This window comes from Tachypleus tridentatus, chromosome 3, assembly GCF_004210375.1.
Source record: "Tachypleus tridentatus isolate NWPU-2018 chromosome 3, ASM421037v1, whole genome shotgun sequence".
Classification (NCBI taxonomy): domain Eukaryota; kingdom Metazoa; phylum Arthropoda; class Merostomata; order Xiphosura; family Limulidae; genus Tachypleus; species Tachypleus tridentatus.
This window is the reverse complement of record NC_134827.1, coordinates 90,133,712-90,150,454: the sequence shown is the minus strand read 5'-3', so window position 1 is coordinate 90,150,454 and position 16,743 is coordinate 90,133,712. Positions and strand designations below refer to the sequence as shown.

At 30.8% G+C, this 16,743-nt stretch overlaps 2 protein-coding genes across 2 annotated transcripts in view; one reads left to right on the top strand and one right to left on the bottom strand.

Moving 5' to 3' along the window:
* Cndp2 (Cytosolic non-specific dipeptidase 2) overlaps positions 1-6,577 on the top strand; it is a 51,713-nt gene extending 45,136 nt beyond the window's left edge. The window contains exons 11-12 of the mRNA XM_076495580.1: positions 5,100-5,266; positions 6,345-6,577. Coding sequence (XP_076351695.1) covers positions 5,100-5,266; positions 6,345-6,392 — 215 coding nt within the window. The 3' untranslated portion in view covers positions 6,393-6,577. The remainder of the gene's footprint in view (positions 1-5,099; positions 5,267-6,344) is intronic.
* Positions 6,578-13,392: 6,815 nt separating this feature from the next.
* On the bottom strand, positions 13,393-15,760 carry LOC143246134 (uncharacterized). The gene is made up of 3 exons (XM_076492347.1): positions 15,455-15,760; positions 14,546-14,611; positions 13,393-13,464 (listed from the first exon to the last, which is right to left on the bottom strand). The coding sequence occupies exons 1-3, from the start codon at positions 15,654-15,656 to the stop codon at positions 13,394-13,396; spliced, it is 339 nt and encodes a 112-aa protein (XP_076348462.1). The 5' UTR covers positions 15,657-15,760; the 3' UTR covers position 13,393.
* Positions 15,761-16,743: the final 983 nt, after the last annotated feature.

Sequence of the window (16,743 nt, the reverse complement as noted above, 5' to 3'; positions counted from 1 at the left end):
AAATGTTTTTAAACTTACGTGTGAAATCTTTATGACCTCCAGATATTTATAAAATGTTTTTTTCTAATTTTTTAAGACACACACACTGTTTGATTCAGTTCATTAGTGATATCATACTTGAAAAGATAGGTTTTCATTTTATATTCTGGCTTTTAAATATTGATAATTTGATGTCTTAATTTGTACAAAACTATACATTTTGTATTTTGACACTGCAAACGCCTAATTTTAAACAATACTCCATTCAACATACTGTGTGAAGTACAAAAATCAATGTTTAGGTATGTTTTTAAATATTTACTTTGGAATGAAGAAATTAAATAATGTATAATATGAAAATTTGAATTATGGTCTACAGTCTGATACCAAACTTGGTGTAAGTTGATAAAATAGTAGCTCAATAAAATTTTAAAATGTGAATTAATGAACATGATGACATGGCCTTTGACCCATGACTTGTAACAATAGGATTAATTTATACCTGGAAAATGACGATAAAATTTGAACATAATTACAATTCGCTTGCTTAATCTCGTTCACACCTAAAAAGTTATTTATAAAAGTTGGTGACATGTATAATGCCTAGACTACAACTGTGTCTGTTATATCTCAGCTAGCCTGAGTGGCCTTGGTATTAAAAAAAAAGTACTTATTGGCACTGTATCAAGACCTCCAATAGTTGTATGTACAGATACATATTTTATTCTGATCATTTGCACAAGCTGGGAACAACTTAATACAGGGGAAACTAGGAGACTATTAGTTGACCTTACACATTAATATATACATATATTGGTTTTCATGACCACATTCTCAAACATTTGAGTATTGAAGCACACTAATGGTAATGTAATAAAGTTTGAAACAATGATTTGCAAGTATAATAAAGTGGTTTATTTTGAGGGGAACCTACAACATGTTTTGACAGAACATTGTTACATAAGGAAGACAGACAGACAGACCAATGTTTTATAGATGCACGTATTTTACCATAAAAAATAAATCACTTTATTACATTTATAAATGTGTGTGCCAATTTATTATCATATTTCTAACTCCTAGTGGTAATGAAGTCCATGATGAATTAACAAAAACAAAAGTTTCTTCAATGTAAAACATTAATACTATCAAACCTAATGACATCAGTTTTTGTTTCATGCCAGTTTGCTGTATATTATTTAGTTTCTAAAGTGCAAAGTTGCAGACATTTAAGCAATATTATGTTTATACATACTGTATAAAATCAAAATCACAATAGTGATGAACTGGCATTTTGTAAACATGAATGATCATCACTATTATCAGTAAGCTTGTTACAATAAGTATATTTTACTGTAAATTCAATTATTTTTTTCCTTTTACTTTGCTGTTCTTTTGTTTTTTCATTGTTACAAATCTCTTCTCCACCTAACAATTTATTATTACATAAGTAATTTTAATATAAAATCATGCACTATGTGTCATTTCAAGTTTGTGGAAAACTTAACAGGGATTGTATAAGACTTTGAAAACTTAGAAAAATTTTGATAAAACAAAATGATAATTAAAAAAACTATAGCCTCAATCTTGAACAATCTTTATCTCTTTCCTGTATTTAGTAATTTTAACTGAAGAAAGGTGCTTACAGCTTGAAATTTTATATGTACAAAAGTAGTAACATAGAAGAATAAATGTTTTATTTATCATGAATTTTTGTATCACATAACTTGTTTGTATAAATAAACTTGTAGCTCAATGGTGGTAACTTTTTTCATTATTACAGACATTTTTAATGAGGATTTTGTCATTTGTCTTTGATATAGAGATTTATTCAGGAAAAGAAAAATAAGTTATATAGAATAGAAATTGTTAAAAACTATGAATGTTATTTGCTTTTCTTGGAGCAAAATGTAAATAAGTTTTCTTCTTTTCCATACAAACTAGAATTGAAATTTTTTTCTACTATTACTATAAAATTTTGAGGTAGCAAGGGAATAAGTTCTGTAATTCAAAACGTGATTTGCTTTTAGTAAGCAAATCTCATGTCTTCCATTATTTTAAACATATGATAATATTACTTTTTAAGTAGCAAGAGAGATTCTGTTCTAATTTTTAAATATTACAAGTGTTAAAGCAATGTAAGCTTGCATTTTGTAATTTGAAACAAAGCTGCCACTTTAACAATTACTTGCCTTGTTTTTGAATTGCTACAAAAAATAATGCTTAAATAATAATTGCTGTATGAAACACATTGGCTCTTTCATTCTACATAATATATACTTACCTCAGGGAAATAATGAAAGTGAATTAGATTGTCTACACACCAGGTACACTTTCTCAAGCTCATCAGTGTTTGATTGGAACCATAAGTACTTTTGCTATATTTCTGGCATTGTATAATTGTCATTTATTTATAAACTTTTGTATCTAATAAGAATGTAGCTGAATTGAAGTAATTTAATATTTACTTTTATAAACCACATTTTATTGCATCTTTTTTATTTCATGGAAAATAAGATCTTTCATCAACATGTTTTGAATAAAAATTGTTTACAAATAAATGAAATTGATGTATCTTTAATCAGTATAAAAGCTTATTTTAAAAATTTATTGCCTCCACTCATATAATGCATAACATGATTGAAAGATAAATGAAATGTTCATGAACTAGCTGGTGTTTCAAGTTTATATTTTTCAAAATTATGAAGTTTGAACACAATGAATGATTAAGTTACTTGAAAGATGAACAAGAGAGCTGTGAAAGTTAGTGTGTTTACTCAACAACTAAGACTCAACAGGAAGGTAAAATGAGCTTAATATTTAAGGGCATTGCAAAGTGGTGATTTTAAAATGGTCAATGATGCTGTTATTTTCAAGTGTTTATTATCTATTTGTATGAAAATAAGTATCTTTGTTGTAATTTGTGATAACAGCTGACTATGGTATATGTAATTAAGTAAAGTCAAAGTAATTATGCTTAACATATGATTAGATCCTTGACTACTTACTAAAAACATAACTTTGATCAGAGCAAGTTATATAATTACAGCAGAACTAAAAAATCAACCTGCGATCAGTATAGCTAATTAATTAAACTTTTCTTAAAGATTACAATATTCATAATTTGAATATTCTTGCTTTTAAGAAGTGATATCTGATTTAAAACTTTCGAGTTATATTTTTTTAAATAACAATAAATTTATACTTTTTTATTTTAATTTTAAAATAAAATTTTCTCCTTTGTGGCTTCATTAGGGTTAATATAACCAACTATTTGATAATTTGTGTGTCTAATGATGTATAAATTATAATTGTTTATCATTGTTCTGATATTCTAGTGCAATTATTGCACTAACTACACAGCTATACGTACATATGAGAAATATAACTATTTTATGAGATGTAAAAATAGAAAACTATAATGTTAATTTTGATAGGCCATATATTTTGTTAAACTTTTGGTATAATGGTGAGTAAAACGATATATGCAGCCTAGGTATCTAAGGAGTGAATATTTGCTCTAAAATTATTATCAGTACTATAACTAGCTACCAGTTTTGCCACCAATTCTGATTTCATTCTTTTAAGTCATGCATGCAATCCTTTTTTAGCCACACTTTTTTTTTTAAACCTAAGGTGTTTTTGATTAGATATCATGACTTTTTATCAATATACACCAAGAAACCACAGCAAGTCAAAAAGTGACAATCAGTAGCAACCCACATTACATTTAGGATCTCAACCCTATTATTTGAAACAGACCTTTACAGAACCTACCTGATTCTTTAAAATATAGGGCAGTCGTTTTTCTTTTCTAAAACTGTTAGCTTTCTTTATAGTAAAGCCATGGAATTTAATATTAATAGTTTATCACCTCCATCCAATTGGTACAGCCATATCAAGCCTCATTATTTATGCCAATTTCCTAAGCTAATATTATGTGATACTAATTGCTCTTTAATTAGGAAAATTTGATAATTTAGTAAACTTCTGCTGAAAAGTTGGCAATGAATAATCAATAACATCTACCAGTATGACACTTGAAAATTTGAGTTAGGAACTGCTAATTTAGTTTGTTTGGCCTACTCAATACTTGTATCTGCACATCCTTTCACCTCATCCTCTTACTGCTTTAAATCAGATGTCTTTTAATCCAAAGAACAAAAACTAAAAATGGTCTGCTTTTAGGTGAAACTGTTGGAAAAATGTTACTGACAGCTCATGTGACTTTTTGCATAGGTGTGCACAAAATTTGTATGAAATTTGAGCAGTTTGTGTTAAATAACTTTGTACATGTTGCTTATATTTACACTAAATGAGAATTCTAATTTGAAACAGATCTGTCAGTGTACTAAATTTGAAAAAAAAATCAAAAGTTAAGTGTATTTTTTATTAAAGTTTTCATACTTTTGATGTGAAGAAAAAAAAGAGAAAGAAACTTTATCAAAATTAGTTGCTGTATCTGAAGTAGTTCTTAGTGGATTACTTTAATTCTTCCTGTGAAGTGAGAGTCCAGTATTGCTTATTCACTGAAAATATGTGATAGTTAGCAATTATACACTTTCTGTACCTTAGACTGGTAATTCGAAGTTATCACTCCAGTTAATAATGCAGTGTGTCTTGCAGCAAGTTGTTTTGCTGAATGACACACTACCGTGTGTGTCGATCTTTACAAAAAATATTCCAGTGTAACACAAGATTACAGTAACAGTAGTACCATTTTGAAAGTTGAAATCATTGTTCACTAATAATTTTTTTTTAGTCTTTCCATTGTTTTTTTTCACACATTATGGTATGATACTTGGGTTAATGACACTTAGGTTAATTTGGTTTTCACTCCACAACATTGCTATTGCCCATGTACAATATATTTATTGGTTTTGAACTTTTATAAAAATTAAGATGATGCAGTTTCTAGTAAGTGTCTATTATTATTATTATAATATTACTAATTCATTAATAGTTGAAAAATTTAGTTTTCTTTAGATTACATAAAAATGATAATGCCAAAATTCTGTGGAATTAGAAAGTAACTCTTTTTTTCCCATTGCTTTGAATAATATATATAGATACAAAATTAGGAATTATGTGGCTTTTTATTAATATTTTATTTCTTATAGTTTTTGGAGTTGACCCTGACATGACTAGAGAGGGAGGCAGTATCCCAGTGACCTTGACCTTTCAGGAGGCTACTGGGAAGAATGTTCTTCTTCTTCCTATAGGAAGTTGTGATGATGGAGCACATTCACAAAATGAGAAAATTGATACATACAACTACATCAAAGGAGTAAGTTTAATCAGTCATAGCATTTTTTTACTGTTACACTTGTCATAAGACATTAGCATTAGGACTATTATGTTTTAAAATATTACATTCTTAATTTAGTACCTTAGGGATTTTTAAAAATCAGAAGAGTGTAGGATAATAGTATTCCAGTCACACTATATTAGTCTTATCTATTGCCAATGATGTGTTTTACTCAGTCCAGGGTTCTTCAAGCTGGCTGGGATACAACAGTACTTGTTATGATATTTATGCCTTTTACAAAGCAGTGAACAATGATTAATAACAATTATATTCTCCATAAGACACTAGTATTAGCCCTATTACAATTTTAAACACTGCATTCTTAAGCTAGTCCTTTAGGGATTTTCAAGATTTAGAAATGTGTAATAATATTCCAGTTACAATATGTCATAACCATTTAAAACACAAAATAAATCTAATAGTCTTAATACTGTCTCATGGCAAGTGTAACTGAAATCATTCTTTGTTGCTTGGAAAAAGTTGTACAAATCATAATTTATCTTGTATTTTTAAATTAAACAAAGATATGAATACACACTTAAAGTTAATTAAGCCATATCTGCTAGACTTGAGGCCTATTTGGACTTTACTATCCAGAAGGTGTTTTGTACACTTAAATGTTTAATATGCATGACTTATGACATAACAATGACTGATGCTGTTAATATTAAGCTATTTGGTGTAATCAAGCTATGATGTTTGTCTTTTCTTAATATTTAGCAACACTAAGAATACATCTTAATGGGATTCTGTTAATTTCTGTAATTAACAGAGCATTACTTTTATAAAACAGATAACTTTGTGAAACTGCTGATATGTTATTTTGTAAGAATATAAACTGTGTAAGTTTTTACCTTGTAAAGGAAGCCTGCTTTTTAAAACGTTAAAAACATTAATTCATGATGATGAGAAACCCACTTGAAATGTATTCTCAAGACAACTGGTATGGGTATTAGCACTTACCTGTACCAGCTGTTTTGAGAATACATAAAAACATTAATGGTTTAGCAGTTGTTATAATGTATAAAAGTAATTTCTGAAGTAATTTTTTTTTTAGACCAAAGTGATGGCATCTTATATGTATGAAGTATCAAAACTAAACTGAACCATTTCCAGTTCTTCAGTATGATCCTGTCTTGATATTAAAGTTATGAATGAAGACTTACCCCCACTGTGTCTTATCAAATTCTGATATAATAAAAGATGTTTCTGGTTGATTATTTCTTATATGCATTGTTCTTTGCCTTTGTAACAGGAATGAATTTCATAATAAAATATATCTGAAAATGCTTTGAGGCTTAACTCGCATACAATCTAGAAATTTTCAGTTTGTCGTTAGTTTCATTGGTTTGGTCTGATCGTACCTGAAGATTGCACTTCTACCTGGTATCATTACAAGAAATAACACACACACACACACACACACACACACACACACACCTGTCTTTTTATTTACAAGGCTAGTAAACAATGAAATAGAAAGATACAGTGGAACCCCTCTAAAGCAGCCACCTTCAGGGCTGAGACAAACTGGCCTGATTAGAGGGGTTTCACTATAAATAATTAGGGATTACGTAAATAAAAAAAAGGGACTGTGATTGAATAACTGCATTGAAGGGGTGGTTACTTAGAGGGGTTCCACTGTAGTTAAAAATTTAAAACAGGTTTCTATTGATGACAGTAGAAAAACGGAAGGCTATGATTTAGTTATAAAACTTAATATGACAACATAATTTGAATTCAGATATTTCTAAATATTTCTTGTATATCACCTGTGAAGGATGTACTATGGTATATTTATTTTAATATCGATGATTGTTTCAGTTAAATTTATATTTAAAAATACATGTAACTTGTACTGTTAAATGTATTGCAAAATTCCTGCCTATTTACTGAAATTAAAAGATTCTCAAGTGTAAGAATCAACACAATATGCATGTGTACGAAAGCAAAACACTAAGCGTATATCAGTATCATTGTTTTATCTTAATTTTTTTAAGAATCTCATCTGATGCATACACACAAACACTTAAGATCTTTTTTTATGTCTACATGAAAGTTTATAAGGTGTATTACGTTACGTATCATAATATGAAATAGGCTGAAACTGAGTTAAGTTGTAATTTAATTGTAGAAGTTGAATAAATGTAGGTAAGTATCCAGTTTGATATTTAACAACAAGGTTGCGACATAGTTTTCTTTCTTTTGTTGAACTCCGATTAACATGCAGACCTTAAAATCTTTTGTTCATATCTGAAATTATTTACAAATAAATAGGTATGAAATATATCAAACCTTACAGCATAAAATCAAAATAGCATACACAAATGAATAAAAAACTGAAGTGCTTAAAGAATTGAGAAAAACACAATGAAGTGTTTTAAACTTCATCTCAAACTTTTTATGCCTGAGGGGAGCAGAATGGAAACTGAAATGTTTGTATAGCCTAATGGCGGTAACGTCACTTTACTAAGGCTAGCTTTGATTTTTGAACACTTATGATTTTATTTTTTAAACTGTTTTTGCTTTTAGTTTTATTATGATATCCTAATTGTCAACCAATCAACTATATGTATTTTCAAATAATATTAGGGGCCAGGTGGTTAGGGCGTTCAACTCGTAATCTAAGGATCGCGGGCTTGAAACCCCGTCACACCAAATGTGATCGCCCTTTCCACCGTGGGGTCATTATGTTACAATTAATCCAACTATTCATTCGTAAAAGAGTATCTCAAGAGTTGGCGGTGGGTGGTGATGACTAGCTGCCTTCCCTCTAATCTTGCACTGCTAAATTAGGGATGGTTAGCGCAGATAGCCCTTGTGTTGCTTTACGCAAAATTCAAATTAAAAACAAACTAAAAATAATAATATATTTAATACAGCATAATACGTTATAACGCCCACACGACTGAAAGGGCGAGCATGTTTGGCGCGACGGGGATGCGAACCCGCGACCCTCAGATTACGAGTCGCACGCCTTAACACACTTGGCCAGGCCGGGCCTTTTATTATGTAAGGTTTCAGATTTACATTTCTCAATTTCTTCTCTTTATACGTATTTTATTTTCGGGGCCTGGCATAGCCAGGTGTGTTAAGGCGATCGACTCGTAATGTGAGGGTCGCGGGTTCGAATCCCGGTGATGACTAGTCTTACACTACAAAATTAGAGACAGCTAGCACAAATGGCCCTTGTGTAGCTTTGCGCGAAATTCAAAAACAAACATCGCTTAAATCTCAATTCACGTCTTAAAGTCTACATTCTGAATGACCTCCAATGCTTTTTTGTGTCTGGTTTCTCCAAATGTTTATTATTTGGTATTTCGAATCACCTTTTCATACACTTTTTTTCATACATGTAGCCCCACATGCATGATCTGTTAAATTTCTTTAGTATAACTTTCTAGATAGATCTCATACAGCGCTCCCTTCTATTACTCCATTCTATAAGTACCTTCCCCTTTGTCTGCTGTTTGATTTTCTCCCAGGTATTGTTCAAAACACTTTATAATGAAGGTCTTTCTTTTATGCTTCCTTCGGTTCTCACAAATCTACATTCGGAACGGTACTCTTTGACATTCGTGAGGTTTTGATATCTTACCTGCTCACGTTTTCTTGAGCTCCAGTGGTGACCATTAACGCTTCATCAGTCTTCCTTCTGTCTGGAACCTTCATATACTTTCTGGTATATTTTGAATAACCTGGTTATATATAGGTGTTTTCATACATGTAATCTTCAGGTCTCAAACACGTAATTTGCCTGTCATTTGATCGTAAGATACTAAACTGGTTCTCACTGATGCACTACTGCAACCAATGTCATGTAAGCCCTTTATTATTTATGTTCCTAACATATTCTTCACTTACTGGCATGTTGTGATTTGTTGGCACCTATAAATATTTGTAACATGCTTCAATCACTAGTGTCACTGTTGATTCATTTGCTAACTTGACCCGACTATTAGTCGCGCACTAATCAATCATGAAAGTGTCACTTCTTTCTTATGGTGAATCTGACGTGTTTTTTTTGATTCTTTTTAGTTTGACAACAGCACCTTTGTTGACAGTCAATCTTTTCTAGTTTCTCACCAGCACTATCTTTGGAAGTTGCTCCAGCTGCTTTATATTGAGATTTCTGCTGTTGCTTATTTGCAATGTTTCATATTTTATAACAAATGTAACATATCTTCTCCCATTTGTCTGTTAAACCCCCTGTCACCTTTGGTAGACTCCTGTTTCTAGTCAGCTATCACCTTGTTTTAAAATAATATATTAAAAATAAGACAGACGTGTGTACAAAAATGCTTTACACTATGAAATATAACATTTGTATCTAAAACTCTAAATAATTATCTTTTCTTCTCAAAGATTCTCTTGGGCTGATTCAATTACTTTAGAATATAATTGACTACATGAAATATTTTTCTCTCGTCTTATAATAGTATTAACTGTGAATAATTCACTTATAGTACCCCATGGATTACCACAGATGTATCCAAACTTTAAATAATTGTCTCCTTTTCGTCAAAATTTTCACAGATGGGTTTAGTTAATAAGAACCCCCTTTAACTAGACAAATTATTGTATTTATCTCTATTCAACTCTGAACCTTACTTCAGCATATCTCCTGATATTGTTAATTACTCTCACACTAGCTAACTTGCGTTTTCTTTAGTTAACTAACTTTCTGATAGAACTGCATTTTTGCTCAACCTAACTTGCGCTCGCTCGGTAGCCTCTATACTCGTATTTATAAACTGTTCACTGAGGCCTTAAACTTTCTGTAAACTACGCGGTGACGTTGTAGCGTAACAATACACATAACAAAAATATAGAAGAATCGAGTAACTTTGCGTCAGTAATTGACTCAAACACACTTATGTACGGGCCTGGCATGGCCAAGCGCGTAAGGCGTGCGACTCGTAATCCGAGGGTCGCGGGTTCGCGCCCGAGTCGCGCTAAACATGCTCGCCCTCTCAGCCGTGGGGGTGTATAATGTGACGGTCAATCCCACTATTCGTTGGTAAAAGAGTAGCCCAAGAGTTTGCGGTGGGTGGTGATGACTAGCTGCCTTCCCTCTAGTCTTACACTGCTAAATTAGGGACGGCTAGCGCAGATAGCCCTCGAGTAGCTTTGTGCGAAATTCCAAAACAAACAAACAAACACTTATGTACGACTCATACCATGTTATGCAACCAAACTTAAATAATACACTTTTAAACACTTGTTATGAAAAACAAAAAAAGCTCACCAAATAGACTGAATAATAACTATTAAAATTTTGTTTATTTAAAAAAATGCTATTAATTTGAAATAATTTCCTGCACATCATACCTGTCTACAATTTATGTAGCTTATGCAAAATATAATTACTTTCTTTGAAACAAACATGAAATTTTAACGCGGTAAAACCAGCCAATTTTATATACTCTGTTAATTTTTATTTTCTATCTTCTGTTTACATATATTTTATTTTAATTTTTTTCATCGATGTCAAATTTGCAGGTTAGGCTTAGGAACTATCTGACTCTGTTGTTGGATTTTGTCGAAATTTATTTCTTAATTCTTTATAATATGGCGGTCTGTTTGCTTTATATTCCTTATATGATATATTTTTTCTTTGTTTCTTCCTGAAAATAACAAGAATTATGATAAGTTGATGTTAGATATCATTAAATAGAAATTACCTGTCGAAAGTTAATACAATGCAACTACTGACAACTGGGTTATAAGAAAATTCAAATTTTCCCGCAATGAAAAAGAACAACAACAATAAAGTGCTATAGTTTTATCTGAAACAAGAGGGACAGTGTGGTATCCTACACGCCTTAAATTACCTATATATGTCAATTATCATTGTAATTACAACATATAAAGGATTAAAGTCCTCAAATCTCACGTCATACGTATGCTAAGTCTCTGTACTAGTAAACTGGATAAGCACAACCCCACTTCAGAAGTGAATGACTCATAAAGACAGACAAGCGATACTACCCTGCAGAATAAACATTTATTAAATGTTTGGAGACGGCGTGAATGGTAATGAAGAAAATATTATTATACACTAGCTGGAGTACAAGTTCTCTGGACAGAAGTTACCCAAATTTATGATTAATGAAAAGTTATCTTAGGACATGAAGAATTGTTTCCCTTATATGTAACCAGATCAATGAACACCATGAAATAAAATACTTAGAAAACCGTCCCTGTAGCAGGCTTGGAGCTGTCATTTAAAACAACCTCAATCCCGTTGGAAGTGTTTTAAAGTGACCAGGATAGAAGAATCTTCAAACCTCTTCCCAAATGTTAAAACAGTAGCAAATGTGTAATTTTTCCATTTTTGTTGTCTGTACATTTCGCTATATACTTTCAGTTCGTAGAATAACAACAATATCAGGTTTTACTTTTGTTGTTAAGAGACATGACACAAAGTGATTGTTGTTATACAGGGAAGGTGTACACCAAACTTGAAGATTCAACCGTAGCTGTGTAAATTGTGCACGTACAGTGGGAACACATGACGCATAAACAGAATCAAGCGAGTATAAAAAAAATTCGTGCATGTTTAGAGACGGCAGCAGTGATAAAAAAGACACCTGTATTATATATACACAACGTTTCGAGAAGGTAGTTATCATCAAGTGTTCATTCAAACCGTCTACAATTTCCATCTAAAAAGTGATACCGTACCATCAAATTGAAACTTATTATAAGGTGGAAGATTAGAGAGTTAAGTTTATAACCTTAATACATTATATTTATAACGGGGGCTAAACTTCATAAATAACACAAACATAAAAATGTATAAAAAGTAAGTTAACATACGTGACTGAAGGTGTATTACATTCTTGTTATGTTTGTTTATTTGAAATTAAGCACAGTGATCTATCTGTGTTTTACCCACCACGTCCCTCGAGATCCGGTTTCTAGCGTTGTAAATCCTCAGACATACCGCTTTACCACTTCGAGGCTCTTCGTATGAAAGAGTAAAATATGATGACATTTTCTGTTATCACACTACTTACTTCAGGCAGGTGAACATTTCACACTTTTTGAGTTTCTTCTTTTTTACATTAGTGAAATTCTTTTCTATCGGTTCCATGTTTAGTGGACTGATCTGGAGGGTTCTGTTTTATAAGTGAATATTTAATGCATTTTTCACCCTCAACGTTCATATGACCTTTTTAATGTTTTAGATCGACAACATTTTCGTTTTCAAATTATGAGACTACGAAAAAAAACCACCAGTAAACAACACAGATGATTTAATTTGACTGTAATTTGTACATCAAATTTATTTCACTTAAAAATGGAATCCAATTATAACATAGAAATAATAATATTTAGCAACCAGAGGCACAGGGACATCTTCAGTCAGTGGAATAGCAACAAGTATACCAATTTATAACACTAAAATAGGCGAGTTTAATTCCTGCGGTGGACGTACCAAACAGCCCCCTGTGGCTTTTTTCTAAAATAAATTTAACAAATATAAACAGGAATAAAATGTTACAACTTAAGAGGGATAATTTATTAATTATTATACTTGCTAATAAATTCAAATTTTAATTAAATATCACATTAAATAAACTGGAAATCATCAATTAGTTAAAGAACTTGTTTGAATGAAGTTGCCTTATATGTTTATCTCAAGTGTTTTCCAATTACTCTAATTGTAATAGTTTAGGTTGTCAATAGTTTACACGTTTCAACTTCAAGTATCTGAACTGACATACATTGCCTTATTATATTTACATATGAACAATAACATACTTAAGGGAATAATTGTTATCAGAAGAACTTGTAATATTGTAAAAAAGTGCTCCACAATTTAAGTTTTAACTGAATCTCCACACGTAAATTACAGTTTATTGTAAACTAATGATGCTAATTTCACCTTATGTATTTCTTTTTACTGCAAGTGTTTGTAACCATTTGATTATTTATTGTTCCAGTTAAAAGCAACGTAATAAATGAAAATTTTCGATTTCTCAGCCACTTTAAATTCATAATTAAGTATATATATACAAATGGTTCAACTAGTACTACCTTAGAAATTATATTAAGATCTATTCAACAAAACATCACAAAATACTGTTTTTTCTTGCCTTAAATTAACAAAGGTGTTATTCCTACTGCAGCAATCACGAGAGGATTTAGGTGTTCTGATATAGATGATACTGAAATTGAAAAAAGAAAGTGACTTAAGTGCAATTTGTTTTTGTTATATGATAGTATTCAAGGAGATTATGATTCATTTATTATACCTACAGTGAAAATAACCATATAAGCACAGCGTCCTGAGTTATTATAATCAAAGTTCTACTCTCTATTCAAACACAGGTAAAGTTCAATACATATACGTATCGAGTAACGAAGTGTAAAGTATCAGTATAGCTTTACTTTTCCAGTAATAACACAAGTAAATACATTTATTTCTCACATTTTAAAATTTATTTCTCTCTTTTTTGTAGTTTGTAATAACCAAATATACTGACTGTGTTTGCGCATTAAAAAAGATTGATCATTTCATATATCACGTGATTGAACACCGTTATTGCAAATATGTTCAGAACAACACAAAAGGCAAGAGTAACTATTTCTCAGACTTTCAAGGATGCATGATTGTCGATACTGATTTGCTAGCAATTTGTAAACTGAATACTGTTTATCTGCTAGACGAAGCAAAGAAATATATAATTAGTGTGTACAAGAACTAAAAACGAAAGAGAATACCTTGAAAAACTATCGGTAACTATTCAAAGGGAAAGTGCATGGACGGTCTTTTTATTGCAGAATAGATTGAAGATTCTGCTCTATTTAACCACATTTTCAAAAATAGTTAAGATTTGAATAATACAATAGTTCCAGGGGAATGAAAATATTTATGGAAGACAATTAATTCTGGTTCAGAAACTTCAGACAACAGAAAAGCTCAAACTGTGAACAGCGAATTATTGAAAATGAATGATGTGGTTTGGTGAATGGTGTTTTACCTAAGTTGCTACGGGTGGTGAATGGTAAAAGATATATTCTTTAGAATAGAACCTAATGTCCACAATGTACTGGAATATTATAAGAGATCGTGTGTTCATGCATTACTGCATTTTTTACCTTCATTAATAAGGGACTGAAGACATTCAATGAGAAGAAAGAACAACACACGAGTCAATTAACATTTTTCCATCACAAAATTTTGTTACCAACCTTTCTACACGTTAAAGGTAAGCTTTACATAATTTTATTTGTTGTATAACTTACTTTTGTTTGGAGAAGGAACGCACGTCTCTTCCTTGGTTCCCCTAAAATGTTCTGGTTGACACGAATCTAAAAAAAGTATCCAGATGTAAATAGTCTTAACTTTGACAATAAAAAATAAAATATTTTTGTCTCGAATTTTGTCTTTTCCATTGATACTTGACAAGTTTAATATTAATTTCCAACAGATGAAGATATCTACCCACATCAAAATTAAAGATATTCTCAGTAACAGATATTAACTAGTTAATAAAATAAGCTGTTCAAAGTTTCTTATTCAAAATGATTAAAATGTACTGTTTTATCACTTTGATGTGAAAAGTAGCCAATGTCGCAGAATACTGGAACTTGACTGTCTGTAGCAAAAGAAACATTTTGCTGTTATAACTAGCATTTTGTAATTTCAATATTTTCACAGACGATTAATGAAAATATTACAGCAACACTTTTGAATTGTTTGTTTAATTATTTGTTCTATGACTTGTAAAGAAAACAACAAAATTTTTCTAATTTCTAATATAAGGTTATCTCGTTTTCTAACTTCATGGAATGTCTAATTTTATTAATTGTGTAATGCTGTTGATTAAATTTCTTCATGTATGGATGTATTTAGTTATTGTATATAATAATAATAAAGTAAGGTCTCCTTCGTTATAATAAATTTATATATGCAGACATGTTTTTTTTAGCATAAGACTTCAGGCTTAGCGCGAAAATGGTAGCGGTGAACTGTATGTAGGTAGTTGAAAAGGCGATTTCATGAATTTTCAAAAATTAATAACCAATCTTTAAATATATATCAAATCTCTAATACTTTGCACAATTTGTAGTAGAAATTGATAGAGTCCAGTTCATAATTCAAAGTTTTTAAGTTTCTAAACACTGCCAAAATTGATTCTTATAGACATTTACCTTCCAAGAAATGAGTGACGATGACTGGTTTCTCAACTTTTATCCCCCACTTTCTTGTCCAGTATTCAATAGTGCACTTATAAACACCGGTATCAGAAACATCAAATTCATAGAATATTAAGTCACCAGTGTCTTTGTTCACCAGAATTTTATCCTCATCAGTTTCTATAACACCGTATGGACCTATAGCTGAAAACATCATAGATAGAACTTTCGATCACATAACTTTCAGAAACACACGGCATCGCCTATAAGGCGCTAAGTTCAACGCTTTTAAGTATAAGTTTTATGCGTGCGGGCATTGTGGTTATTACATCATATAATGCTGTAGAAATGTTTTCAAAAAGAACTTCGTCATCACCTCTAGCTTAATGTTTGCTTGTAGTAGTAATTTAAACATTTTATCTAAAGCAGATAATAAAATTTTTCCTAATTTCTGTGATGCTAACAAACTAATTAAATTCATTGTTAATATTAATATTGTAAGCACAATTTTTTTTTGGTAATGCTTAGACTTCAGAGGCAATAAATATGCTAGACAAATAATATATTTTAAAATTTACTGATCAAACGCCAAAAGTACAGAAACTAGAAGGTGTAAAATTTGTGATAAGGTCACATAAACCACAATTCCATTTGTAAACAGCTTTGACTTGAGTTCGAAATATACAAATTCAGTAGGATGTGGAAGAAAACCTAAAGTTTACGTGATTTTTATTACAAAATAAAGTATTGTTGTTTGACAATAATACTTGCTAGATAATCACAATTACTATTGTGAAAATTGTTTAAACAACTCTTCTGGTAAGTAAATTACATAACTTAAAAACAAGCAAAAACAAAAATATATCTCAGAACGGCTGGTATGGGTATTAACACTTTTACTGATAAGGAGAGAACAACGTTTCGACCTTCCTAGGTCATCTTCAGGTTAAGGAAGATGGAAACGTTTTCTCCTTATCAGTAAAAGTGTTAATACCCATACCAGCCGTTCTGAGATATATTTTTATTTCAAGTGGGTTTCTCGTCATCAAGAGAAACAAAAACAAAAATGGACAACGTCACAAATTATAGTTTATTTATTCTAGACAACAATTTAAGCAAAACTTTTTCGTCTGATACAAGTCTATCATATAAAGTCCCGTACATAATAGTTGTTTAGCTGAACAGTAAAAGACTGGCTTGAATTATGGTGAATAAAATCATTAAACGCGTAATTTTCGCCAATTGTTAAAGTGTTACTGTTGCGACAGTTATGAAACATCAAAGATATGAGATTACATGCTTTA

Coding starts and splice junctions, on each gene's coding strand:
- LOC143246134 (XM_076492347.1), bottom strand. CDS start 15,656: ATGATGTTTTCAGCTATAGGTCCATACGGTGTTATAGAAACTGATGAG. Junction 14,612..15,454: donor CGTCACTCATTTCTTGGAAG/GTAAATGTCTAT, acceptor TACTTTTTTTAG/ATTCGTGTCAACCAGAACAT. Junction 13,465..14,545: donor CGTTCCTTCTCCAAACAAAA/GTAAGTTATACA, acceptor TTTCAATTTCAG/TATCATCTATATCAGAACAC.